The following is a 12,734-nucleotide window of genomic DNA, read 5'->3' as shown; positions in this document are numbered from 1 at the left end:
AGCTTATCAGCCCAGTTCCCCGGCCCTCTCCACCTTATCCAGTCAAGCCTCCCCAAGTTACCTGTTGAACCAGGATGGGGGGCCTAGTTTTTAACTTTAATAATGACCCCACACCATAAAGCAATATCTCTGTGGGCCCAGGGTAATGCCATCTGCACATTCCATAAAACCAGATATTCAGCCAAGGATGGCTGGCTCCCGGACTCCACAGATGACTGATTCAACTAGATAATACATGTCTTCCTTTTCTGCCTAACTCTGGTCTTCAAGATGATTCTTCCCTCATGGAGATGGGGATCAAGTTGCATGAGTCCAGGAACTGCACTTCCTTGTCTTCTTCCTTTTTTTTTTTTTTAAAGATTTATTTACACATGCATACAAGAATTCTGGGGTACAGGCCAAGGTGAGGGGTGAGAGGATTCACTAAAGACAGAATGGGGAGCAGAACAGGAGGATCTCATGAAATACACTGCTGAGGCGGAGCAGTGGATGAGACAGGAGAGGTCTGCACTATGTGGGTAGGTGCCTGGGCCTGAGATCAAACTCTGCTGCAGTGGCTGCAGATAGCTTCATAGTGCTGTGCTTAACCCCTTGCATCACAAGGGAGACCCTCCCCTTTTTTTTCCTTAAATATTTTATCTTAGCCTATCCTTGTTTTCTATACAATTAGAATTGTATCCTGGCTTTCTCAATTGTTCCAATACAACCTTCTCAAATATACAGGGATCTGTGAGCAAGAGACTCAAGCCAGGATAGCGAGCAGCAGGGGCAACTGCTATGGCATCAAACATCTTAGTGAGCATCCAGGAGGAGGTGACCTGCCCCATCTGCCTGCACCTCTTGAAAGAGCCCCTAAGCCTAGACTGTGGCCACAGCTTCTGCCAAGCCTGCATTACTGCAAACAACAAAGGGTCTGCGACAACCCAGGAAGAGAAGAGCAGCTGCCCTGTGTGCAGAATCAGTTACGAGCCTGGGCACCTGCGGCCTAATCGGCATCTGGCCAACATAGCGGAGCAACTCAGAGGAGTCAAGATGAGCCCAGAGGGGGAGCAGAAGAAAGAGCTCTGTGTGCGCCATGGAGAGAAACTCCTGCTCTACTGTAAGCAGGATGGGCAAGTCATTTGCTGGCTTTGTGAGAGGTCTCAGGAGCACCGTGGTCACCAGACCTTCCTCATTGAGGAGATTGTCCAGGAGAAGAAGGTAGGAGAGCAGAATGCAGTTAAAACAGCAGAATATACAGTTGATGGGAAATCTCCTCTTGGTTTCCTTGTCACCATAGCTCAGAGGTCTGTGGTCTCTTTTCTTCCTGTGGTGTTGATAGAGGGGAAGATTTCCTCACTCCTCTACATTCCAGGGCTGGATGAGCAACAAGATTAACTTCAGACAGATTAGAAGGAGAAAAAAACCATATTTAATAATGTACACATGGAGAATTTATGTGACTGTAAATACTGAAATAAAATGGGATAGATCCAGTGTTTGTTTGTAAAGATTTATTTATTTATGCATACAAGAACTGGGGTACAGGCCAGAATTGCAGGGGGTGAGAGGAGAGAGATAGTGTGGAGGGCAGAACAGGCAGACTAACTGAAATACACTGCTGAGGGGAGCAGTGGGCGAGACAGGAGAGGTCTGCTGCTCCATGTGGGTCACCTCCCTGGCCGGGGATTGAACTCATGCCACAGTGGCTGGGGATGACTTGATAGCCCTGAGACTTTAGCCCCTGTGCTATGAGGGAGGCCCAGATCCGGTATTTATAACTGGATGGATTAGGAACCTTGGGTGTCAAGGAGGGAAGAGGGGGTCTCTGGGATCAGGAGGGGACAATATCATATGATACAACCTTGCCTTTGGATATTTGTCTTGCCATGAGATAGGTTTTTTCCGTAAAAAGTTTTTTGGGGGGGCCTACCTAATGGCGTAGGGGTTACGTGTCAGCGCTATCATCACAATGGTCTGAGTTCGATCATGGGCCGGGGAGCTGACCCACACATGGCACAGCAGACTTCTGTCTCGCCCACTGCTCCTCACTCTGTTTCTGATGAATGCTCTCATCCCCTTCATCTCTGGCCTATACCCCAGTTCTTCTGTGCATAAATAAATAAATAAAATTAAAAAAATAATTTATTTCTTGAGATGTTGCTAAGTCTAGGTCTTCTCTTTAAGATAACACTTCCTCATGAGACTCACAAAAATTTGTTTTACCTTAGTTCTACCTAATAGGAGGACACAAATTGAAATTTTCCAGCTTGGAACAAGCCTATCTAAACCTTTTGGGGGAAGAGAAACACTAGGCTCACCTCCCAAGGTGGTGGACATTTCTGTGCCTCCAGCCTGATTACAAGAGCCTTATTTAGAGTCAGAAGTAGATGTTTTGAACCATGTGTTAAATGGGGGAGGGGGTGCTAGCACCCATGAAAACCCATCATTCCCTTTGTACATGAAGGGTAACTGAGGGACTGGGTAGATTGAGATGTTGTTTCTTTGCTGCAGGATCAAATTTCTCCACTAGGACAAATAGAGTCATCCTGTCTTGGGGAAGGGATGGTGACTTCTCTCAGACTTCTGCTTGACTTAATACTTTCATACTTCAGATTTTCTTCTAAGTTGTAGGTTCTCATTGATATTTTCAGTTTCTGTGACTCTTATGTTTAGAGATCATCTGATTACTTCCTCCATGACCTGTATTCAGATGTTGAAAAAGCCCATTGCTTGATGCTGGCTTGATTCCCCTCTCACAGGAGAAGCTCCAGAGTGCCCTTGAGCAGATGAGGGAAAAGCTGCAGAAAGCTGGACATTTGGAAGCTCAAGTCACAAAAAGGAGAATTTCCTGGAAGGTAGGAGTAGGCTCTTTCTGAGGGATTTAGACAGAAATATGGTAGAATTTGGCTGATAACATGAGGAACTTCCTACCTTTTTGTTATTGGATCATTAACAATCCCACAGTGATTTGATTATCCTTCTCTTCATCATTTCCCTGATGGAGGAGGGGATTGAAAAGTGAACCTGGCACAGGTGAATGGGTCTTTGGAGGGAAGGTTCATATGGAGGGACACTGGCCATGACGGCAGTGCAGTCTCTGTTCCATACCCATCATGTGTTTGAGTCTTTGACTCTCCTGGGGGAAGCTGTTCGGCCATGGCTCTGGGCCAGTGTTCCACTTGGGCAGAGGGTGAGTGGTGCTGTCAGGAGTAGTCCAGCTGTGTGAACGTGGAGACTAGCCAGTTGCTCTGTTTGGCTCAGGGTTGGACTCAGTGCTGCAGATGTGAGGGAATTATTTTGGAATATAATAGAGGGGAAGTAGTAGGTGAAGAGCCTCTTTAACAATTATTCTCTTGGGCCTCCCCGGTGGCACAGCGGTTGAGCGCTGGGTTACGAAGCTGCCCACAGCCTCTGCAGCGCCGGTTCGATCCCCGGCTGCTCCCCGGCCACCAGAGGAGGGTCCCACATGGCACGCAGACCTCTCTTGCCGCCCGCTGCTCCCCTCAGCAGTGTACTTCGGTCCTTCTGCCTGCTCTGCTCCCCGCTCTGGCTCTGGTGAATTCTCTCACCCTCCCGTGCTTCTGACTGTACCCAGTACTTGTATAAATAAATAAAAATAAATAAATTTAAAATAAAAAAAGAATTGTTCTCTTGCTCTGTCTCACTTTGCTGTGAGAACTTAACTTTTACAGTGGTGCTGGTTCTGGTTCCTAGTCTCTGCCTGATGGGTTGAGTACCACCTCTCTCTTTTCTCCATCCTAAGAGCCAAATACAAAAGAAGAGACAACGTGTCCAGGCTGAATTTGCAGAACTGAGAGGTCTCCTGGACTCCGCGGAGCAGACGGAGCTGCAAAACCTGAATAAGGAGGAAGAAGTCATTCTCCATAAACTGGAACAGGATGAGAGTGAGCTCGTTCAGCAGTGCCAGTTGATAGACGTTCTCAGCTCAGATCTGGAGCATCGATTGGAAGCGTCAGACATAGACATGCTGCAGGTAATGTTATAGGACAGGGAGAGGGGCAGCCCAGACCCCGCAAACCTGCCTGCTCTAAATAGGTTCTGCCATCCGCCTCATCAATACAAAACATATGAGACTTTATTTATTTATTTTTTTAAAGAGGCATGTATTTTTATTTATTTGTTTGTTTGTTTGTTTGTTTGTTTATACAAGCACTGGGTATAGTCAGAAGCGCGGGAGGGTGAGAGAATTCACCAGAGCCAGAGCGGGGAGCAGAGCAGGCAGAAGGACCGAAGTACACTGCTGAGGGGAGCAGCGGGTGGCAGGAGTGGTCTGCGCGCCATGTGGGACCCTCCTTCGGTGGCTGGGCAGCAGCCAGGGATCGAACCGGCGCCGCAGAGGCTATGGGGAGCTTCACAAACCAGCGCTCAACCACTGTGCCACTGTAACAGGGTGGTCCCCAGGAAAGGGGGAGGTTCCAGGTTCCCTGCCCCACCCAAGGAAGGGTGGAGCTGAGCAGGAAGAGGAGAAGCTGCAGAAGAGACTGAGGAAGGAAGCAGGATGGAGCCAGGAGACCTGGAGGAGGCGCTTGGAGCCTAGAGACACGTAAAGAAACTGTGCTTGTCTTTTGGTCGTGGACTGGGTGACACAGATGTGGGTGAGACCCGTGGGGAGGTGACCATGGCAGCTTTTATCTTAATGTTGATTTTGCTCTTTTCCTTCCGGGCTTGTCCGGTTGTTTGTGACCCTTTTCTGTGGGTCCCCACTGGAAGATGCTTTAGACTTGTAGCAGGCTTTGGGGCCTTGTTCTGGGCCGATCCCATATGGATGGACTTTTACCCACGAGGGGACGGGTAACTTTGGGTGCTTCATTTAGAAACTAGACTCTTTGCCTTACCTGTATTGTTTCCTAGTTTTATTAAAGTTCCTTTTCATTAAAGTCTCCTATGTTTTGTGTTGATGCGGCGGATGGCAGAACCCATTTAGAATAGGCAGGTTTGCGGGGTTTTGGGCTGCCCCTCTCCCTGTCCTATAACACCACCGGTGAGGCCCCAAAACATATGAGACTTTAATGGGAAGGAACTTTAAATACAATTAGGAAACAATACAGGAAAGACAAAGAATATCGTTTTCAAATCAAGCACCCACAGTTGCCCATCCCCTCGTGGTTAAAAGTCCACCGAAACAGGATAGGCCCAGAGCAAGGCCCCAGAGTCTGGCACAAGTCCAAAGCACCTTCCAGTGGGGACCCACAGAAAAGTGTCAGAAACAACCAGACAAGCCCAGAAGGAAAAGAACAAAACAAAATCAATGTAAAAGCTGCCACTGTCTCCTCCCCACGGGTCTCTCACACATCTTTGTCACCCAGTCTACGATCAAAAGGCAAGTGCAGTTTCTTCACGAGTCTCTGCGCCATGTGCCTCCTCCAGGTCTCCTTCTGGCCCCATCCTGCTTCCTTCCTTCTCTTCTCTGTAGCTCCACCCTCCATTGGGTGGGGCAGGGAACTTGGAACCTCCCCCTTTCCTGGGGACCACCCTGTTACCGTAAGATCTCAAAAGAAGCCCCAGCATGTGAGACATGAGAACAATTAGGGCAGATTTCCCTCCCCTTCTATATTGCTGTGCTGGTTGTGGTGTGACACTAAGGTTCTTTTGCTCTGCAGTGTGCTTCCTGCATTTATAGGAATAAGTGAATGCATAAATAACAAGGGGAAAACCTCATTTTTATTAATGTGTCAAGTACAATGCAATTGTGTGAGCTTGGATCGAAGATGCATTTTATTCAGGTGTATTTGATATCCCTCCGTTATTGCGTGCTAGTGTTATGTATGCATTTATTAGTTAAATGAAGTGATCCAACTTAGTCCAGATGAACAAATGTACTTCAGAGTCTTCACATGCATTTTTCCTCCTCATGTGTTGAGTAGAGCTATTCCCCCTTGTTTTTCTGTTTTCTGAGAAGAATTATTGAAGTCCTGGTATTTATTTTTAATTATTCAGTAGAATTCACAAATGATGTTTTATTCTGGCCTATTTGTGTAAAAGGATACATATATGTGTATATATAATTATATATGTATGTAACTAAATAATAATTTATTTGTTTTAATTTTTTAAACAAATTTTTGTGTCAGTTTTTGGCAATGTGTGTCTTCATAGGAGTTTGTCTAAGTTATGTGCTTTGTAGATGCAAAGATATTCATAATAATTCTTTATTATCCCTTCAATTCCTATAGTATTCACTGTAATGTCCCCTTGATACCAAGCAAAACCAAGGGGCTTAACAGGAACTCCAAACTGAAAAGAGGAATAACCCATGTTGTTTATTCTAGGGGTTCTTGTTACCTGGTCCATAAAGGAAAAGCAACCCAAATGGTGTGCTGAAAAGTTTTTAATTGGTTTGCCAAAGTGCTGGAAGGCAAAAGAGAACAGCAGGCGTAGGAGGGAGGCAGCTAAAAGTCCCCTAAACAGCAAAAGTTGCAGAAGTAACAAAACTAGCAATCTGAAGTAGGACCCCCCCCAAAAAAAAATGCCGGTAGGCCCTCCAGAAGCAGGACTGGCACCCCTCCTGCATTTTTAAAGTGTATGCCAAGGCCCAGTTGCTCTCCTGGGTTCTCTCCTGGTGGCCCATGAGATACAGGACTCTGAAGCTCTCCTAGGTGCCTTGGCTGTGTTCCTTCAGAAAGTCACTGCAGTCGTATCGAGACCCTGTGTGTCTCTGGTGGGGGGTGGTGTTTGGGGTTGGACGTCAGGGTAGAGAATGGTGGGGAAATATCCCCATGTGGGCAGTGTGGAAGGCTGTGGGCCCTTTGGTGGTTGGAAAACTATGGTGACCACAATGAGGAGAGAGATCCTGTATTGTGAAAAAAATAAGGATTTTTAAGGATAATATGAAAAGGAAAGGAGGAGAGAGAGAGAGAGAGAGAGAGAGAGAGAGAACTTGCAGATTGAAATTCTCTGCAGTCCCCATGATTAAAAAAAATCACTAGAGTGCTGGGCTCTCTTTTGCCCTGTTCTATTTTTAATTGTGGTGATTTGCTTTTTCCCTTTTTTCTTAGTTAATGTCTAGTCGATTTTATTGACATTTTTATAGAACAAACTTTTATATTTCATTGATTTCTTTTATGTTTAATCATTCGTTTCTGTTCTCTACATAATTGTTGTGTGTGTTGTATGTGGTTATCTTGCTGTTGCTTTTCTAGTTTCTTAAAATGGAAATTTAGAAAACATCTTTTCTGGTTTAGTGTTTAATAATATAAATGTATTGCTTTAACTGTATTCCATATATTATTATTGTTTCGTTTTTATTTTCATTCAATCCAACTTATTTTCAACTTTTTTGCAATTTTTTTTCTGTTTACCCTTGGAATATGTGTGTGTGTGTGCGCTTTTTTTTTTCTTGCATTGATTTAACAGCTTGGTGAAGTTACAGATGAGACATTCTAAGTTATTGCTTTCTGTTACTTTTCTAATGAATATATTAATCTGCAGTTTAGAGAAAAAGTTGAGAAAAAATATAAATTGATGGCACATATGTGTGGGTAGAATTCAAGGGAATGGATGAAGTCATTTGTAGAGTGAGTTTAACGTGAGGAGAGAGAGACAGGAAAAGCACCTACATTAATGGTGTCTGTGTGCACCTCATAAAAAGTCATGCAAACTTCTTGAAGAATATTATAATTTTTTAAATTCCCCTAAGCCTGGCATAAAGCTTGACAAATGGTAGCATACACATTCCATTTCTGCTGAATACATGAAAGACCCATTAATTGTTCAATCATCTCAGAGGGAGTCTGCATTTGGGGAATAAAATCATGGGTTTCTAGTTTTCCTTACAGTACGTCTCATCTCCAGATACATACTTGACTTCCACAAGAGTCAAAACTGTTTCTACCTCTTGGGAAACCTGACAGCATCACATGAGTTCTGGAATGTCTGGCCTAGGTCTTACCTTTGCATTTGTCCCTGACAATGGGACCAACTCTACCCCACCTAATCAGGGGGCCTAGGAGATGTGATGAGGCCTTATAAGTGGGGAGAACCTATTACTTCTTGACTCATGTTTTTTTTTTTAATTAATTGATTTATTTTTTCTTTTTCACCTAGGATGTGACTGACATCATACAAAGGTATGTGTGGGAGGCCAGCGATGGTCTTTTTGTGCTGTGGAGAGATGTTTAATGCTTTTTAGAGTACTCTGGTGTTCACTAACAATGAAGCATCATTGTGGGCAGGGAAATATGGGTATACATTTGTCTTAAATTTCTGTTTATAAAAAATGAGTTGCGAATGGACCAGATACTATGGAAAGGAATGGGGATGGTAGGAAGCTGACAAGTTTGGGTCAGTAGTAGCTTTAAAGATAAACCATTTCACAAATGGCTAATAAGCATATGAAAAAATGTTCAGCATCACTAGTTACCAGGGAAATCCAAATCAAAACTGCAATGAGATTCCACCTCACTCTAGTGTGAATGCCCGCACCAAAAAAAAAAAAAAAAAAAGGAATCAACACATGCTGGAAAGGATGTGGATATAAAGGAACAATATTACAATGCTCGGGGAATGGTAAACTGGTGCAGCCACTATGGAAAGCTGTGTGGAGCTTCCTTAGAACACTAAAACCTTATCTTCATCTGATCCAGTGATCCCACTCCTAGGAATCTACCCAAAGAACACAAAAACACTAATTTGAAAGGAAAATTGCGCTCCTATGTTTATCGCAGCACTGTTTACCATAGCCAGGATATGGAAACAACCCAAATACCCCAAAATAGATGAATGGATCAAAAAGTTGTGGTATATGTATACAATGGACTATTATTCAATGATCAAAACAGACAAACATACTACTATTTACAGCAATATAGATGGAGCTGGAAAAGGATTATGCTAGCCAAAATCAGTCAGAAGGAAAAAGATAAATACCAATGGTCTCTCTTATACGTGGAATGTAGAGAAACCAAATGAAAGGTGGAGAAAAAGTCAAAACTAGCAAGCTGACCATAGATCTGAGGCATATAGCAAAACAGGGGAGGTAAGAGTACAAGGGAATATGGTGATGGTTCAGAAGTGATATGGGGTGGGAGAACCATGGAAACTACAATGATATAAGAAAAATTAATAACAAAAAAAATCAAGCCTTTGAGTTATCAGACCTCTGTAACCTCATAAATTTTATTCACTCTGTGTGCTTGTATGTAGGGTTCTTGCATGTCATAGGTGCTTGACTTTTTTAGGGGGAAACCCAGATCTTTTTCTGCCAAGCACCCAGAATTAGCAACAATACCTTTATATCTATTTTTCATAGACTATCTCGTGGGATATTTGGGCCCTGCTGTAAGAAACTGATTCATCTCCTCACATACTCTGGCCTCAAGTGTCAAGAGGCAGCATCTTACTTTAAATTCATACCTACTGGCAGCATCGACCTCTTTCTGAACACATAAAATCCAGACCACTGTTCGGCTGGAGATCATCATGAATTCTTTTCCAAATGTTTGCAATTATTCTCAGGGAGCCTGAGTCTTAAATGTTATTCTGAGGGCCTCCCTAGTGGGGAGTAGAGTTTGAAATCTTGGTTGTCTCCAGGGAGTGTTCCCAAACTTGATGTAGCTCAGACACCCAGGAGCCAGGTTCTGGAGACTTCCTTTCTGTTTTTCTCTCTGGATCCCAAATGCATATGGTGACTTTTCCACACATTCCTTTTTTAAGGTAATAAAGTTTTATTTTGTCAAGTCTGTTATTACACATAATTATATGGTTTCTAGCAAGTAGAGGGATAGATATTAATGATTTAACTTTGTAAGGAAGAATCTGCTCTTGAGAAGTCAAGACATTCCCAGAGTCACAGAGAGGTAGACAGAGCCCCTTTTTTTCTGACTCTGAGGTCAACATTTACTCTTTTTTTTCTCATAGTTTCCAGGTAAGAGTTGAAGTGCATTGCTTGGAGTGAAGAGATAAGAAGTCAGTAGTTTCAACAGGACAATATTAGAGGTGTGGGGATCTATGTTTCTCATTCTAGGTGTTGGGATTTCACGCTGAGGGAGCCAAAAACTTTTCCGGAACAACCAAGACTTGTGTACCAAGCTCCGGATCTGAAAGGGATACTGCGAGGGCTTGCTGGTGAGGCCTGGTCAGCCGGCTGGGCGACTGGGGGGTGTTGCAATGGCAGGGACCAAGTGAGGAAGAAACGCAGCTTTTAGGTGTGGACAGTGATGCTGGGGGCACTGGAGACCGTGGCTGAGGAAATGTCCTGTTGAGTGGGGATTGGCCAGAAGTGAGCACTACCCTTATTTACTAGTTTACTCCCTGCCATAGTTCCAGGAACTTCCCTTAATCTGGAGAGGAGATAGTGCAGTGCTGTGTCCTTCGTTTAATATTTAACAGTTTAGATTTTTTTTTTAATCATTTCAGACCTGGCGAGTGTGCGATGCTACTGGGGTAAGGATAAATCTTCGTGTCATCAAACTTCTCTACTCTGTTCACTTCATCTTTCTGAAGTTTTTGATTTCTAGTAGCGCTAATATTTTAAAACTACTGTTTCTCATTCTAACACACAGACTGAGTCTGCAGTGTTTTATTTCTCCCTAAAACCAAAATTCTTTCCATTTCCTGCTAAGTTATTCTCATGATTCTTCTCACAATGTCATGTATAAGGACACTTCCTGTCCCTCACCCAAACCTTTAATTTTTCTGCAGTTGATGTCACCGTGAATCAGACCAGCAATGGACACAGTGTTGCAATTTCTGCAAATAAGAGAGAAGTGAGATATTTGGGTGGCTGCTATCCAGTTAGAAATGGGAATTGCTATTATGATTATTCTGTCGTGGGATCACCACTTATCACAAGTGGGAAACATTACTGGGAGGTAGATGTATCCAAAAAACGTTCCTGGATCCTGGGGGTGTGTGGGGAAACCCATTATCATTCACGTGCAGGGCTGTTTGCCGCGAGAGTTGATAAACTCATTTTTGCAGAAGATTTTAATGCTGGATTACAGCCTACAAATTCCATGTGGGCTATAGGGTTATTGAATGGATCAAGGTATTGTGTTTATGATGAGGAAACTCACTCCCGTAAACCCAAGATGTTGTTTCTTTCCGTGACTGTCCCTCCCAGTCGTATTGGGGTTTTTCTAGACTATGAGGCGGGCACTGTCTCCTTTTACAACGTCACAAACCATGGGTCACACATCTATGAATACTCCAAGTGTTGCTTTCCTAAGAGTATTGTTCCATATTTGAATCCTCTGAATTGCACATTCCCCATGACTATTTGTGAACCAGGCCCTTGAGCCTTCTTGAGGCCTCTTGCACTTCCCTGGAGTGCCATTTGCCTTGGGGGCATCTAAGACACTGAGCTTATTTCCAGCATTCTGCCACCTTTTCCTTGCTGCCTCCTTTCTTTTGCATTTGACATCCTTTATTTATCAATAGGTTGTATCACTTGCCCTGTGTCAGATTTTTCCTAAATATCATGCACGTTAGGAAAAACTCTTAATTTATCAATTTCTGTTCTCCCGAGAAAAATGAGGCCTCCTGCCCTCTGTCAAATATTTGGGATCTCATTTTCTCTGCCACTGACTGAGAAAATGAAGGCGTTAAGTAGTCAATATCATAAATGATAGGTACTAAAAGAGGAAGTTGTGTCCAGAGTGTTTTTTTTTGAAAATTTTTTTTAAAGATTTATTTATTTATACATGAACCGGGGTGCAGGCCAGATGCATGGGAGGGTCAGAGGATTCACCTGAGACAGAGTGGGGAACAGAACAGACAGAGTGACTGAAGTACACTGCTGAGGGGAGCAGCAGGTGAGACAGGAGAGGTCTGCTGTGCCATGTGGGATTCTCACCGGCGGGCCGGGATTGAACCAGCGCTGCAGAGGATGCGGACAGCTTCACAGTATGGCGCTCAACCGCCTTGCCACCAGCGAGGCCCCCAGAGTGTTTAAATTCAAGTCTTGTCACTCCACATACCAGCAGTTTAAACTGGAATAAATACTTAAAAGCTGTGTAAATTTTCTTCATTTTTATTTTTTTTCATTATATACATTTTTTACATCATTTGTCATTTTTGCACAATGTGTGCATTTTCATCTTGGTTATAGTCCCCATACAGCTCCCACCTCCCTTGTTTTGATCCTACTTCCTCCTCTTCCCACCCTCCCCAGTGTGTCTCTGGTTTATAGTTGCTTCTAGGTTTTCTTAAACTAATGTTGGTCAAAAAAACCACAACTGCCCCACCTTGTGAGAAACGTAATTGTTAGAGTGTAATCTTCGTAAAAATGGTGTTTCTGTGTCCCCTGCCTTGCCTACTGAAGGGCAGAGGTGGTGGGGAGGAGAAACTGAAGACAACTGGGAGGAGAGCCTGCTTGCTTCTCAGCTTTGGACTTGCACCGTGGACTTGGGGGACACGGAAGCACCCGTTAAATCCGAGACATGTAGAGACACATGGGAGAGGGATGGTGGGTGGAGGCTGACAATGACAGCCATAACCTTGATTTGTACTTTATTTTGCAATTTTTCTTCCAGACTTGCTTGCCACCTGATGCCTATTTTCTGTGGTTCCTTGCCAGAAGGTGCCTTAGACTGGTGGCAAGCTTTGGGCTTCAGTGGCCTGCTTTGGGCCAATCCTGTTTGACTGGACACTTACCTCCGAGGAGATGAATAACTTGGGGTGTTTTATTGGAAAACTGTTAACCCTTTCATCTTCCTATGCACAGTATCCTATTCTTTCACGCTAAGAATATGTATTATTTTTCTTTCAACAGGGTTACTCTAGCTTTGTTTTAA

General features: G+C 43.8%; 1 protein-coding gene across 1 annotated transcript; it reads left to right on the top strand.

Annotated features, from left to right (window-relative positions):
• Positions 1–777: 777 nt before the first annotated feature.
• Positions 778–11,237, top strand: LOC311178218 (tripartite motif-containing protein 5-like; the record flags this gene model as incomplete). The annotated part of the gene is made up of 6 exons (XM_084244623.1): positions 778–1,200; positions 2,742–2,837; positions 3,746–3,976; positions 8,047–8,069; positions 9,965–10,065; positions 10,642–11,237. 6 exons carry the CDS (start codon positions 778–780, stop codon positions 11,235–11,237), a joined length of 1,470 nt encoding a protein of 489 aa, XP_084100749.1.
• Between the last annotated feature and the right edge of the window lie 1,497 nt (positions 11,238–12,734).

The sequence above is a fragment of the Talpa europaea genome (assembly GCF_964194135.1).
Source record: "Talpa europaea genome assembly, chromosome: 1".
Lineage (NCBI taxonomy): Eukaryota > Metazoa > Chordata > Mammalia > Eulipotyphla > Talpidae > Talpa > Talpa europaea.
Note: the sequence above shows the minus strand (reverse complement) of the source record. Positions and strands in the feature narration are given on the sequence as shown.